At 39.5% G+C, this 15,670-nt stretch overlaps 1 protein-coding gene across 7 annotated transcripts in view; it reads left to right on the top strand.

Annotated features, from left to right (window-relative positions):
• The window catches only part of PRORP (protein only RNase P catalytic subunit), a 136,895-nt gene that overhangs the window by 503 nt on the left and 120,722 nt on the right, over positions 1-15,670 (top strand). For 5 of the 7 annotated variants that reach the window (XR_015149743.1, XR_015149741.1, XM_086363586.1 and 2 more), the window contains 3 exons: positions 302-1,567; positions 3,925-3,972; positions 4,455-4,587. Coding sequence is in view for 5 of the 7 variants with exons in the window: in XM_086363586.1 (XP_086219712.1) it covers positions 579-1,567; positions 3,925-3,972; positions 4,455-4,587 (1,170 nt within the window). In the remaining 2 variants the exon portion in view is untranslated. Of the gene's footprint in view, positions 1-301; positions 1,568-3,924; positions 3,973-4,454; positions 4,588-6,065; positions 7,726-15,670 lie in introns of those variants that run through there. The other 2 variants (XM_086363589.1, XM_086363590.1) reach the window with 2 other exon arrangements.

The following is a 15,670-nucleotide window of genomic DNA, read 5'->3' as shown; positions in this document are numbered from 1 at the left end:
TAGTGAACTTCGTTTGTGACCGACCCGTACACAGAGGGGGTGCCCTCGTGGACTTCTCTTCCTTGTGTCTCTGGCTCGGCTCTCTTACCGCCCCCTCTCATCCCCCCATTTGAAGAGTTTGGCGGCCAGGGCCCTTAGACTTAGACTTTAGCTTCTTCCTTGGCTACGGGTGGGCCTGAGGTAGGAGGCTTCCGACTCCTCGCCCCTTATGCAGCCTATCTCCCATGGGTTCCTGCCCCTTTTCAAGAAGAGGGGTGTTCCGCGTGAGTCAGCTGGCGGGTCTTTGTGCTTTTTCTCTCAGGTTCGCTGACTGGAATATAAGAGGCAGCAGAGGATTCCTGCTCTGTCTCCTAGTCCTGGAACTTGCGAGAGAGGTTGGATATCCCCATACTCTTGTTTAATGGAAAGAACTCAACCAAGCTTCGTTGCTGCTAGCTCCCAAAGCATTTGATTTGTGAGAAGCTGAAAATCGCCTTGTAGAAAGCTGCCCTTCGATTCTCCGCCCCCAGCCACCAGCCTGCAGAAGTTGGGATTTTTTGAACATTTTTCTCACAATCTAGTGCTGATTTAACTGCATAATGACTTTCTATTTCACTGGTATTCGAAGCTTTCCTAAGCTTTGGAAGAGCAACTCATACCTTGGGCTAAGTTCAAGTCACTCTTACCTCTCTCTCTTTCTCAAAGACTGTTATGGCATCAGGAATCAAGAGAAGTGCTTTTCTGTTAAAACGATGTCTGCACAAAATACCAAAGCAATGAACCTGCTGATTGCCAAGGCCAGATGTGTCAGGAAACTAGATGAGAGTAGTAATAAGCAAGTTTCTGCTGATTCTTCTCATATGTTTGCAGCTGGAGCGGCTAAGAAGAGATCACAGATGAATCCTTCTAGTAAAGATCCTGTCTTGCCACCTGTGGAGAACATTATTCAGCTCCCCACAAAACCTTTGAACTCAGAGGAGTGGGATAAACTTAAGGAAGAGTTCAAAGAAAAGGCTAACTTTGAAAATTGGATTATTTTGCAGATGGTTAAATGCCATAGCTCTCTAGATGTGGCCAAATCTGTGCTGGCCTGGGTAGCTGCAAAAAACAGTGGTATTGTAGGTTATGATTTACTGGTCAAGTATTTGTATCTCTGTGTTTTTCATAAGCAGACATCAGAAATTATTGATGTCTATGAAATCATGAAAGCCAGATACAAGCGTTTAGAATCTGGAGCCTACACTCTTCTCATGCGGGGATTAATCTATACAGACAGATGGAGAGAGGCCTTGCTGCTATTAGAGGACCTCAAAAAAGTCATGATTCCTTCAAAAAAGAACTATGATGACTGTATCCAGGGAGCCCTGTTTCATCAAGATGTAAATGTAGCTTGGAATTTGTATCAGGAGTTGTTAAGTCATGATATTGTTCCTATGTTGGAAACTTTAAAAGCCTTCTTTGATTTTGGAAAAGACATGAAAGATGATCAGTATTCAAACAAACTGCACAACATTCTTTTGTATCTAAGAAATAATCAACTTTATCCTGGGGAGTCATTTGCACATAGTATAAAAACATGGTTTGAGAGGTAATTCTGATTTCTGTTTATATGTGTATTTTTATTTTAATACTGATACCTAAAAGTAGCCTCTTCCTTTTTTTTTAAATTAGTTGCTGAGGATTGTTCTATTCAGATTATATATTTTTTTCTCTTAGTAAGATTGTTTCCCGTTTAAGACAGTTTTCTTTCTCTTTGAAAAACCTGTTGTGATAATCTCTGCTCATCACAGAAAAGGGAGATTATAGAACACTTGTTGTTTTTAATGTATTTTTTCCTTTTAGAAGGTTCATTTGTTTTCTGAGGTGTCTAGTATATGAGTATTTACGTACTTGTGGCTGGAGTTCATAGCAAGAAAACTGGAGCTGTCTTTGGGTCGTATTACTATTTTCAGAAGTTCTTCTGAAACCTAATTGTGATTGGTATAATGTATATAATGCACATATATATTCTGTTTACCGTCTGCATTTCACCAACTTGAGTAGTTAGAGCAGAGAGAGGGATCCTGCTTAAACCTCATATGCATTAAAAAAGAAAATCTTCATCTTTCCTGGTTTTGCTGCTGCTGCTAAGTCGCTTCAGTCGTGTCCGACTCTGTGCGACCCCATAGACGGCAGCCCACCAGGCTCCCCCGTCCCTGGGATTCCCCAGGCAAGAACACTGGAGTGAGCTGCCATTTCCTTCTCCAGTGCATGAAAATGAAAAGTGAAAGTGAAGTCGCTCAGTTGTGTCTGACTCCTAGCGACCCCATGGACTGCAGCCCACCAGGCCCCTCCGTCCATGGGATTTTCCAGGCAAGAGTACTGGAGTGCGTTGCCATTGCCTTCTCCGGTCCTGGTTTTGATCATACCATATGTGACTGCTCTCTCCAAAACTCTCTCCTTTGCTTTCCTTCATGTTATCAGCTTGATGGTCTTTTGTTCTTTATTTCTTTACTGCTAATTTGCCTCAGAGTTTTTCCTCCAGGTTCTTTCCTTTCATCTCTGTTTTTCTCTTGCTTTTCTACTATATGTTATTTTTACAGAGCTTTGCAGTAGCAATCATGCTTAATTATCTTTCTTACCACATTTATTGAATATCTGCAGAGGAACTAGATAATGACAGTCTTTGAAGGCCAAGGATTTTGGATTTTATTCTGTTATCAAGAATGCTGGTCTAGGAGTAGTCTTTAAAAGACGGTGCCAAAGCAGTGAGAAAAGAAGATTGGAGAGGGATTAAGATTTGAAACAGGGAGATCTGTTTGGAGGCAATTGTAGATTTGAGTAAGGGATGATGAGATCTTGAATTAAGAACTGAGAAAGAAGAGAAGGCCGTAGAATTGATAGGAATCGATGAGGCTTCCCTGTTGGCTCAGTGGTAAAGAATCCACCTGCCAGTGCTGGAAACATGGGTTGGATCCCTGATCCAGGAGATCCCACAGGCCGCAGAGCAACTAAGCCCTTGCACCATGACTAACTAGAGCCTATGCTTTAGAGCCTATGCGCCGCAACTACTGATGCTGCACACTCTAGAGCCCATTCCACAAAGAGAAGCCACCACAGCGAGAAGTCCTTGCCCACTGCAACTAGCGAGTTTCCTGTGCTCTCTGCAACTGGAGAAAAGGCCATGCAGCATCAAAGACCCAGCACAGCCCAACCCCCCACCAAAAAAAAAAATGATGGTAGTGTGGGCTGCCGTCTATGGGGTCGCACAGAGTCGGACACGACTGAAGCGACTTGGCAGCAACAGCAGTGTATGAAAGAGGAAAGAAGAAAGGATAAGTTGATTGAGCAAATAAATGAATAAGTAGTTTTGAATGCCTCCAGTTTTAGACTAAGCACTGTGGGTGTTCTGTGATGTAAGATCTATTATAATGGCATTCATGAGCTAATTGGGAATGCAATAGTGGTCAGTTATCTAAGAGTGGTGTATAAAATTTGATAGTGTAAGAGAAAAAATGATTCTGGGTCACGAACAATCTCTGGCAGCTTTATGGAGAAGGTTAGAGTTGAGTTTTTTCTTTTAATTTGGCTGTGCTGGGTCTTAGTTGCAGCATGTGGGAACTTGTTCCCTGACCAGGGATAGAACCTGGGCCTCCTGCATTGGGAGTCCAGTCATAGCCACTTGACCACCAAGGAAGTCCCTAGAGTTGAGTTTTGTGTAGAAGTTATAGCTCCTTTCTGGGTAGGTCCTGTGAAGGTAAATTTAGACTTAAAGATGAGGGTCAGATGATGAGAGAAGCAGCAAAGAGGAGATCCAGAGTAGTGTACCATCGCTAAGCATCCACTCTTCTAATCGAACTGTTCTAAGAAAATATCCCAAACTTTTCAGAGTTCTTTCCTACAATTAATATCTTTCAGTTAGGGATTTGACCCTCTGGTGATTTGGTTTTGCAATTTTTTTTGTAGTATTCCTGGAGAACAATGGAAAGGACAATTTACCACAATCCAGCAAAGGTAAAGATGAATGTTTTATTTTTAATCTGTTCAATTCAGGTTTAGTAGGTTGTGTTGCTACTGGTTAAAAAGAATTTAAGAACATCTTAGAAATAGGATAGATTATGTTACTTAGGATTGCCAAAAAGGTCATATTTCGCATTTGGAGAATTTGCAGTATCCAAAATAGTTTTCTTGGTAGGTGCTGTGAGCCTGGTGTGATTTCTCTGACATGTTTTCCCTACAAATTTGGGCCCAGTTGTGTTTAAAGAATGACTTTAAAAACTTTATCTGGAGGTCAGCAGTCTACTCTTTTGGCTTTTTCTGGGACACTAATTTGTTATATTGTCTGGGTTACAAAAAATGAGATGTGTATGATAATCACAAAGGTTATGATGTTCTTTTTCTAAATTACCTTCAAATTTTCTCGTGTCCTAGAATTACTCATTTTAGAAAAAGTTATTTCCCGGGACATTGTTTAACACATTCATTTGTAATTACAGTGGTCAGTGTTTGGGCTGTGGAAAAACTGTAGAGTCTATTCACCTGAGTTCAGAAGAGTATGAATTTCTCAAGGAAAAAATCATGAGGGATGTTATAGATGGAGGTGACCAATACAAAAAGACGACACCTCAGGTGAGTCTGGGACAGGTCTTAACTTCATTCTTGGATTGCTTGTCTGGAGGAGAGGTTGACAATTTTTTTCTCTAAAATAGACTAGATAGTAAATGTTTTAGACTTTGTGGGTCATAATGTCTCTGATGCAACTTTGCTACTCTGCTGTTGTAGTGAAAACAGCCACAGACAGTACATAAATGAATACAGTAAAACTGGATCATGAAGATAAGTCATGGGCTGGGTTTTTTCGGCTGGCCATAGTTGCCAACCCTTAGGAGAGATTGCTTTAGACTTTCATAGAATAATTGGGTTAGACTATCATCCATCTGTTGAGTTCAATTCTATTTCATCTGGGCACAAGTGCTCAATAGATGGTTATTCTTTGTGTAAGTGCTTCCAAAAGATGTTTTTAATAAAATTCCATGAAAACAGGTTTCTCATAAGTTTTCTAGTCAAGAGAGTCTAAGATAACTTGACTCTTCTTCTTCATATTGAATTTGTTTATTCTTGAAGTCATTCTTAATAGATGTATTTTTCTAATCTTCAGTATTTTATGCTGGTTTACTAAGATTAAGTTGAAGTAAAATGCTTTTACCTTGGGGGGAGGCTGGCCTGTCATCTTACTGAATGCTCTTTCTCCAAATGCCAAATAAAAAGAAGTGTAAAGTGTTCTGCCTTCTCACTTTGACTTAAAATTGTTAGAAAATGCTAATATGAAGACCTTTGATCCTCAGAATGAAGTCAAAATTGGGTCCTTGAAAACATTATGTTCATTTTATGGAATACCTTTTAGCTGACTTTATTGATAAAATTATAGTTAACATTTATTAAATGATGCTTAGAGCTTTATATTCATTATATCATATTTCATCTTTACACTACCCTATAAGATGTTGGTTTATTTCTGTATTACAGATAGAGTGATTGAGACTTTGCGAGGTTAAATCTGCCCTAGGATGTTCCACTAATAAAATTAGGTCATAGTGACCCCCACATTTTTGCCTTTACATTCTGCTGCCTCTCATTGAATGAAAATTTAGTTTGTAGTTCTCTATGTACTTGACAGCTGACTGACTGTAGCAGCTCTTAATGCCTTGGGAATTTCTGCCAGCTAAACTGATTTAAACAAATTTCTTTCTCTCATCCAACATCTATTGAACACTTATGTGTATCTTCTGAAGTAAATGTTAAGATAGATATAGGATTATGTAAATCATGCTGTTTGCTCCTAAAGACTTAACCATTTCTGTTGTGGGTTAGTTGAATATTCTTCCCATCCTCCAACTTTTTATTTAAGAAAAATTTCAACCTAAAACAAAGGTAAAAAAAAAAACCAAAAAAACCGCAACGGACACATACTCTTCATCTAGAATAACCAGTTATTATTCCACATATGTTTTCTCTCTGTGTGTTTTTATAAACCATTTAAAAGTAAGTTGTAGACATATTACCTTAAATATATCAGTATGTATCTTTTTTTGTTTGGTTGGTTTTAGCTGCACCTCTGTTCCCCAACCAGGGACTGAACTCGAGCCATGGCTGTGAAAGCAGAGTCCTAACCACTGGACCACCAGGGAACTCCTTGTATCTTCTAAGAATAAGAACATTCTGTATAACTAAATGCTGTTATCACATTAAGAGCCTTAACATTAATTCAGTGTCATTTTAGTAAAGACCACATATTCAAATTTTTCCAGTTCCCCCAAAATGTATTTTAAAACATTTTTCTCTTACCCAGGATTCAATCAAGATTCACTCACTGCTTTTGACTGTTCGTGTCTCTAAATCCAGAGCTGGCCTCTCTGCCTTTTTTTGTTTTTATGACATTGATTTTTTATAAAGTCTAGATGGTTTGTCTTGTTCAGGGCTTCTCATACTTTGTACCTCAGAGTCACTTGAGGATCTGTTGAAAATGCAAATTATGATTCACTTGTCCCAAGAGGAATCTGAGATTCTGTCTTCTGAACAAGCGCCCAGGTGATGGAATTCTGGTCTTTGGACCACTTTTGAGTAACAGGACTGTGGATTAATTGTCTGATTGCTTTCTCTCCATTAATTCAGTTTATAAGCTTTCGGAGTGTATTACATAGACGATGCTATGTGCTTCTTAGTGCATTACAGCAGCCACATAATATCAGGTTGTTCTCTCTTGCTGATGCTGTTTGAGCACTTGATTAAGGAGGCAACTGCCAGATATCTCCATCGTAAAGGCTCATTTTTTCCCCTTTATAATTTCCCTTTGTAATTTTTGTGGTTAAAAGTTAAGTAATCTGTGGAATAATAGTTCGAAACTATGTAGATATTCTGTAACCTGTTAACACCTCACCTGGTGTTTTTTGCAACATGAAAATGAACTCTGCCTTTGGAAGGATGCAAAGTGATGATTTTCTGGTTATTTCATAAAAAAAAAAATTAATGGGGTTAGATTCCATTACCATCATCATTCTTTTTGTTGCTCAGATTTTCCCAAATGTGGCCTGTGGGAACCTCTTGCAATCCAGCTTCTCTGTCTCTTTGACACCCTTTCATGCACTCCCCCCCAATATACACATCAGTTTGGGGGCACTTCTATGCTTTCTGGCACAAGATGTCCTAGGCTTTTACCTTGAATAGCTTCTGCCTCAGTCGTGGAATCACTAGTTGAATACTTTTGTTTAACACTCTCCATGGCTAAACTCTTAGTTTCAGCATGTGGGATATAGTTCCCTGATCAGGGATCAAATCTGGGCCCCCTGCATTGGGAGCTTGGACTTAGCTGGACCAGAAGGGAAGTCCCCCATCATAATTCCTTTTTAACGATATCACTGTAAGTCTAGATTAATAGAAGGAAGATTTGTTAGTTTTTTTTCCTTACAGAGACTGAGACTCTGGAGCAAACCTTCTCCTTGGAGAGTGTTGTACTACAGAAGCTTCAGGCTCCAGACTGGTGAGATTAGTAAAGAATAATCATACATTTGGTTACCAGTAATTCACAAAGTAACTGAATATATTCGCAGAAGGATTGGGACATTTTATGACAAGGGAAATTTTCTCCCTTTCTCTTTCCAGATATTCTCCCCTTTCCCTCCTGTAGCTCTCCAAATCTGTATCCCATTTTTAATTTTTTTGTCATCCACCTTTCATCTTAACATAAGAACATTGCCACCATTTATGGAATGATTAGCTTATGTCAAGCACTTTTAGACCTGTTAAACTCAGAGCACGTAACAGTCTTGAAAGGATATCACCCATTTGAAGATGGGGAAGCTCAGGATCAGAACCATATCCACGGTTAACAGGCAGTGAAGGAAAACATACAGCTGGATTGGTTCAGAATTTAGCTTTTGTACAATAGTATTGGTGAAGCAGAAGGGACAGACATGGATCCAGATCATTTCTGGTAGATTGAAGTAGTACCAGCTCTTTCTGAGACAAAGTAAGTAAGTAAGTATTAGTCGCTCAGTCATGCCCAACTCTTTGCTGTTGTTGTTATTCAGTCGACAAGTTGTGTCTGACTGTTTGTGACCCCATGGACTGCAGCATGCTAGGCTTCCCTGTCCCTCACCATCTCCCAGAGTCTGCCCAAGTTCATGTCCATTGAATTGGTGATGCCATCCAACCATCTTATCTGTTGTTGTCCTCTTCTGCCTTCAGTCTTTCCCGGCATCAGGGTCTCTTCCAGTGAATTGGCTCTTTGCATCAGGTGGCCAAAACATTGGAGCCTCAGCTTCAGTTTCAGTCCTTCCAGTGAGTATTCAGGATTTAGGAGACAAGAGAGACAAGTGGACTGGAGGCTCACTGAGGTTGGAGAGCAAGTATAAAGGGAGTGAGAGTGATCAGTGTCCACTAGGTATTTGATCTGAGAGATAGAGGGCTCTAGATGACAAAAGCCACGGTATGAGAGTTAAGCAGATGAAGAAACTGAGAGGCCTAACGTGCTAGGTGGTCATCCACAAAGCTAATTACAGTGTCCATGGGATAAGTTTAAAAAATAATAATTGCAACCACATTATAGAATGCTTATCAGGTGCCTGGCACTGCACTTTGTCCCTTAGGCTGGCAATGAAGACTGTGAGTTGGAGGCCAAATTCTTGATAAATGTACAGGTCACGGGAACAACACAGGTCACAGCTAAGAGGAGTCAGCAAACCATGGCCCACAGACAAAGACTAGCCTACTGCTTGTTTTTGTAAATTACGTATTATTGGAGCATAGCCACCCTCATTCACTTAGGTTCAGGTGTATATCAGTATATTGCTCTTTGCTTTATTGTGTTTTGGATTTTTACAAATTGGAAGTTTGTGGTGGCAGTGCACTGAGCAAGTCTACTGGTGCCATTTTCCCAACAACATGTGCTTACTTTATGTCTTTGTGACACATTTTGGTAAGCCATGCAATATTTCAGACTTGTTCATTTTTATTGTGTTTGTTAGGGTGATCTGTTGATGTTACTGTTGCAAAAAGATGACTCACTGAAGGCTCAAATGATGGTTAGCATTTTTTAGCAATGAAGTATTTTTAAATTGAGGTATATACATCATTTTTTAAAGGTATGCTATTGCACACTGAATAAACTAAAGTATAATGTAAATGTAACTTTTTAATACATACTGGGAAACCAGAAAATTTGTATGACTCACATCATTGTGATATTGCTGTATTGTGGGGATCTAGGACCAAATCAGACAGGTATGCTGGTCTCTTCTGTGGCTTCCTGTGCCCTGCAGAATTGGGAAGGTACAAAAGAGACCAGCTCACAGAACCTAAACTATTTACCATCTGGCCTTTTACAGAAAACAGTTTACTGACCCCTTGTCTAGATGAACCTCATGAACCTCAGTTGAGGTGGAAAAGTAGCAACTTTGAAGGTTTGCAGGGACTAGAAGAGGGCCTCTCTTTCCCTCTCAATTCTATAGCGTGCCTTTTTTTTTTAATGTGGGAACTTGGTTCACTGACCAGGGACTCAAACCCCTGCCCCCTTGGGAGTGCAGAGTCTTAACCATTGGACCCCCAGGGAAGTCTCTTATAGCATGCTTTGAGAGAATGATTACATATCACTTAAGAATAAGTAAGGAGTCATTGATGACCATAAGAAGAGGGATATCAGTAGTACACTGGGGGCCAAAGCCATCCAGGTTATTGTAACTCAGTGAACACACATTGAGGGTAAACTCTTCTTTTGAGAAGCTTGGATGAAAAGAAGACAGATGGGATAGTGGTGGCTCGAGTTTGATAGAGGTCAAGGAAGGGTTTAGGGAGGTGAGAGAGATGTGCATACTCACAGAATGAAGTAAGAGTTCTTAGTAAAGATAAGTGTTGAATAAGCAGGGCAAGTAGGGAGAGAATGGATGAAAAGGTTCAGAAGTAGGAAGGGTTGACAAAAAGAGCACAGATAGGTTAGAAATGGAAGAAACTTCTTTGAGACTAGAAAAGAAAGTCAGGATGGGTGTAGATACAGATAAATATATAGATAGGAGGCGAGAAGACGGAAGGAAATGACATCTGCTGTGTTAAAGCGGGTGCATGGTGAGAGACGGGCATCCATGCAGGACTAAAGAGAATGAAGAGGCTCGGGGTGGTTCTTGAGAGGAGTGGTCCTTGAGAGATGCCAACTCCAGCAGAAGGATGTGGCAAGGGGTGGGTGCTGAGATTTGAATCAGTGAATTTGTAGACATTAGTGTGCATGAGTATGTGGTTTAGTACTTTGCTTGACTCATCTAGAGTGGTAGTAGTGAAGACAAAATGCACCGTTGGTTCAGATTTTGGGTTTTGTTGGTTGTGGCAACGTAACAGGGAGCAAGGGAAGGTAGTCCTGATAGAATAGTGAACACCGTCATGATGGGACCCAGACCAGATAGGAAAGGAAGGCAGGCCAGAGAGCACTTGTCTGGGAGGGCTCCAGGGCCTCGCAGTCTCACGTGGAGGAGCAAAAGAGGAGATACTGTGCCAGTAAGGGAATGAAAGCTAGAAGGCTGAAATCGGAGAGCAGGTGAATAAAAATTTGAGGTTAAAATTTCAGAGGACAAGCCGTCCTGAGCCCTGTCCCGATCCAGGGGGTGCTCTCCAAGAGTGTGGCCTGTGCCCCAGGATAAAGTTCAGCTGCAGAGTGTCATTGCCCAAAGGTTCTTCCTCTTGTGTTTTGTTTTTTTTTGCTTACTATGTGTGTTAATTTGCTAGAGCTGCCATAACAAAATACAATAGACGGAGTGGTTTAAACAACAGAAATTTATTTCTGCACAGTTCCAAGATCAAGGTATAGGCAGGTTTGGTTTCTCCTGAAGTTTTTTTCCTTTCCTTGGCTTGCAGATGGTCCTTGGTTTGTTCTCATAAAGACCTCCTCTGTGCCAGGGCATCCCAGGTGTGTCTTTATGTGTCCGAATTTCTTTTTCACTTGAGAACATCAGTCAGGTTGGATTCGGGCTCATCCTTATGATCTCATTTCATCTTAATCTCCTTTAAAGTCCTTATTTTCAAATGCAGTCACCTTAAGAGGTGCTAAGGATTAGGACTTCAATTTGAGGATTCTGAGGAGGCCATAGTTCAGTCTATAAATACCATTCATTGCAAATATGTATTAAAACTGTATTGTGTTCAGCATTTTAAATTATTTTGTACTAGGAGTAAACAGTTGGAACGTCTTTCAATATTACTTTTAAAAGCTTGTTTATAATTTGGGAATGTGAGGTATAAAGCATGGAGTAAGTACTAATCCATGTTGAGTTTGCTTGCTTTAAAAATTTATAGTTTCAGCTGATCTCCATAAGTATCCAAAAAGAGCATTATCAAAATTGTTTCAGGTTAATGAAACTATCACAACATTGTCTGTTTATCAGCTATACCCCAAAACATAATAAAAAGTTAAAAAAAATGATTTCAGGTTTATATGTTTTTACCAAGAAGTACTCTTTTGTTCAAAAGAAAATAAATGAAATGGTACCCTTTAATGAAATGGTTCTCATCCATGGCTACTTGTTAGAATAGTTTAGGGGATGTTTAAAAATCACTGATGGAAACTTACCTGGCAATCTAGTGGTTCTGATTGCTTCTGAGCTTCTATTGCAGGGGGCATAGGTTCCATCCCTGATCAGGAAACTAAGACCCCGCATGCTGTGCACTGTGGCCAGAAAAACCCCCAAAAACAAACAAAACAAAATCCATGTTGAGTTATGCTTATTTTTTTTTTTTTAATTACTGATGCTTGGGCCCTACCCCCTAGAAGTTTTGGTTTTAAGTGTACAGTTCACTGGTATTAAATACATTCATATTAGTGTGCAGCCATCACCATCATGTAGTCCCATAACTCTCTTCGTCTTATAAAACTGAAACTCTATAAAACAGGAACTCCTCATTTTCCACTCCTTCCAGCCTCTGCCAGCCACCATGTACTTCCTGTCTTTATGATTTTGACTACTCCAAATACCTCATATAAGTGGAATCATACAGTGTTTGTCTTTTGGTACTGTCTTATTTAGTATAAGGTCCTCAAGGATCATCCATGTTGTAGCATATTATAGAATTCCCTTACTTTTCAAGTCTGAATAATATTCCATATAATGCTTATATCACATTTTGTATGTCTGTTCATCAATTAATGGACACTTGGGTTGCTTCTACATTTTAAGCTATTGTGAGTAATGTTATAAACATGGGTGTACAGATATCTGTTTGAGACCTTGCTTGCAATTTTTTGGGTATATACTGGGAAGTGGAATTGCTGGATCATATGTTATGTCTATTTTTAATATTTTGAGGAATCTCCATACTATGTTCTGTACATAACACAGTAGCTGTATTATAGATATTTTACATTCACACCAATAGAGCACAAGGGTTCCAATTTCTCCACATCCTTGCCAACACTGGTGGTTTTTCTTTTCCTTTTGGTAGTAGCTATCCTAATGAGTGTGAGGTGGTATCTCATAGTTTTGATTTGCATTCTGTAATGATTAGTGATCATTTCATGTGCTTATTGGCAATTCATCCATCTTTGGAGAAATGTCTGTTCAAGTCTTTTGCCCATTTTTGAATGGGAGTTGGAGTTTTGTTGTTGAGTAGGTTTTTCTGTATATTTTGACATATATTGATCCCTATATACTATCTGCAGATATTTTCTCCCATTCTTTGGGTTGCCTTTTTTTATTCTGATAGTGTTTTCTGATGAACAAAATTTTTTAAATTATCATGAAGTCCAGTTTGTTATTTTTTCATTTCCTGTGCCTTTGGCGTCATATCTAAGAAAATCATTGCCAAATCCAGTGTTGTAAAGCTTTTGTTCTGTTTTCATCCCTAAGAGTTTAATTACTTTAGATCTTATATTTAGGGTCCTAGATCCATTTCGAGTTAATTTTTGTATATAGTATTTGGAAAGGGTTGAACTTATTTTTTGTGTGTGTGAGTGGGTAGCCAGTTTTCTCAGCACTGTTCGTAGCTGTCCTTTCCCAATTGAATGGTCTTAACATTCTTGTTAAGTCATTCTTAACATATATAGGAGGATCTGAATTTATTTCTGTTCCATTGGCCTGTATGTCTATTTTTATGCCAAAATTACACTATTTTTAATTACTGTGGCTTTGTAGTAAGTTTTGAAATCATTAAGTATGGATCCTCTGGTTTTGTTTTTCAAGATTGTTTCAGCTCTTCAGGATCCCTTGAGAGTCCATATGAACATTAGTTAGTTATTTTAAAACAAATGCGTTTTATTTTTTGGCTGTTCTGCGTCTTCTTTTGCAGTTGGCAAACTTTCTAATTGCAGTGCTTGTCTTCCCTAGCTGTGGCGCATGGGCTTAGTTGTCCCACGGCGTGTGGGATCTCAGTTCCATCCCTTTCCATGGAAACTTGCTTTCCCTGAATTGCACGGCATATTCTTAATCATTAACCAGATTAAGGGTCAACCTGGGGGACCACCAGGAAAGTCCCCCATAGGAATTTTAGGATGGGTTTTTCTTTTTCTGCAAAAAAAAAGTCATTGGGATATTGATAGGGATTGTATTGAATCTGTAGATTGCTTTCGTAGTGTTGACTTTTAACAATATTAAGTCTTCTGATCCATGAGCATGGAATTTGTTTCCATTTATTTATGCCTTTACTCTTTCAGCAGTGTTTTGTAGTTTTCATTGTACAAGTTTTTCACCTCCTTGGTTATGTTTATTCCCAGGAATTTTATTCTTTTTTATGCTGTCATAAATAGAATTGTTTCTGTAGTTTTCTTTTCAGATTGTTCATTATTTATAGAAATGCAACTGATTCTTGTGTGTTGACTTTATAGCGTCTTACTTTGCTGAATTGATTTATTACTTCTCTGTGTGTGTGTGTGTAATCTTTATGGTTTTCTGTATAAAAGATCATATCATCTGCAAACAAAGATAATTTTACATCTTCTTTTCCAATGTGGGTACCTTTTATTTCTTTTTCTTGCTTAATTGCTCCAGCTTGAACTTGCAATAAGTAGAAGTGGTACAAGGGGCAGGGACATCCTTCCCTTGGTCCTGATCTGTTCCTGAGGAAAAGCTTTCAGTCTTTTACCACTGAGTATGATGTTGACTTGGAGAAGGCAATGGCACCCCACTCCAGTACTCTTGCCTGGAAAATCCCATGGACAGAGGAGCCCGGTGGGCTGCCATCTGTGGGGTCGCTAAGAGTCGGACACGACTGAGCGACTTCACTTTCACTTTTCACTTTCATGCATTGGAGAAGGAAATGGCAACTCACTCCGGTGTTCTTGCCTGGAGAATCCCAGGGACGGGGGAGCCTGGTGGGCTGCCGTCTATGGGGTCGAGCAGAGTCGGACACGACTGAAGCGACTTAGCAGTAGCAGCAGCATGATGTTGACTGTTGGTTTTTATATATGGCTTTTATGTTGAGTTAGTTTCCTTCTATTGCTAGTTTGTCTAGTTTTTTTAAAGAGTGTTAAATTTTGTTAAATGCTTTTTTCATCGTTATTTGAGATGATTATGTGTTATTCTGTCACTTTGTTTATGTGGTGTATTGTATTGATCAGTGTTCATATATTGAAACAGCCTTGCATTCCAGGAGTACATCCCACTTAGTCATGGTGTGTAACTCCTTTTAACATGCTGCTGAATTCTGCTTGTTAGTATTTTGTTGAAGATTTTTGCATCAGTGTTCATAGTTTTCCTTTTGTAGCATAAAGACACTGTAGTATCAGTGTAATGCTGTCCTTGTAGAATGAGTTGAGAAGTATTCCTTCCTCTTTAATTTTTTGGAAAAGTTTAAGAAGATTGGTATTTGTTCTCCTTTAAATGTTTAGTGAAATTCACCAGTGAATCATCAGATCCAGGACATTTTTTTGAGAGATTTTTTAAATTAATAATTCACTCTACTTACTCATTATAGTATATATTCAAATTTTCTTTTTCTTGATGATTATGCCTGTTTGTTTGCACTTCTGTGACCGGAAGCAGCAGTCTGCAATCAGAGCACAAATATCAAATCCCCAATATTTGGAGGACAAGATCCTTTTTGCCCACCCTGGCTCCCATAAGCTGTGTGCAGACTGCTTTAGGAACATGTATACATACCATGTGGGTTGGGGTGAGAGATGGGTAGCTATTGCTGTTCAGAGAGGTAAAACTGATGAAATTAACCACAATTCATCATTTAAGGCTTCCCCTGAAAGTTGCAAGCATTTAACAGGCTTCAGAGTTGCCAAGTGGTTACAGAATCAGACAGAGATTCTGTTAATGCACTGTTATCTAGTCTTTCTAGGGAGACTGATTTCTGGTGCACTTTTCTCTGCCATCTTCTCTTCAAATTTATGAATTTTGACACATGGAGAAGCTGGCGCTATTGGTAAAGAACCTGTCTGCCTAATGCAGGAGATGGAAGAGACACAGGTTTGATCCCTGGGTTGGGAAGATCCCTTGGAGAAGGGCATGGCAACCCACACCAGTATTCTTGCCTGGAGAATTCCTATAGCCTGGTGGGCTATAGTCCATAGGATCGCAGAGTCGGACATGACTGAAGCGACTTCACACACACGCACGTATACACCTGTGGAACTGTCAGCACTATCAAGATAATGAATATATCTGTCAATGCGAAAGTGTGCTGCCACTTTATAATGACCCCCTTCTGTACCCACCCACTGTTCACTCTTGCCACC

Source organism: Bos grunniens, chromosome 21, assembly GCF_055505025.1.
Source record: "Bos grunniens cultivar Pamir isolate PY7600 chromosome 21, Bosgru_T2T1.0, whole genome shotgun sequence".
In the NCBI taxonomy this organism is placed as follows: Eukaryota; Metazoa; Chordata; class Mammalia; order Artiodactyla; family Bovidae; genus Bos; species Bos grunniens.
The sequence above is the reverse complement of the archived record's forward strand: the minus strand, read 5'-3'. Positions and strand labels throughout refer to the sequence as shown.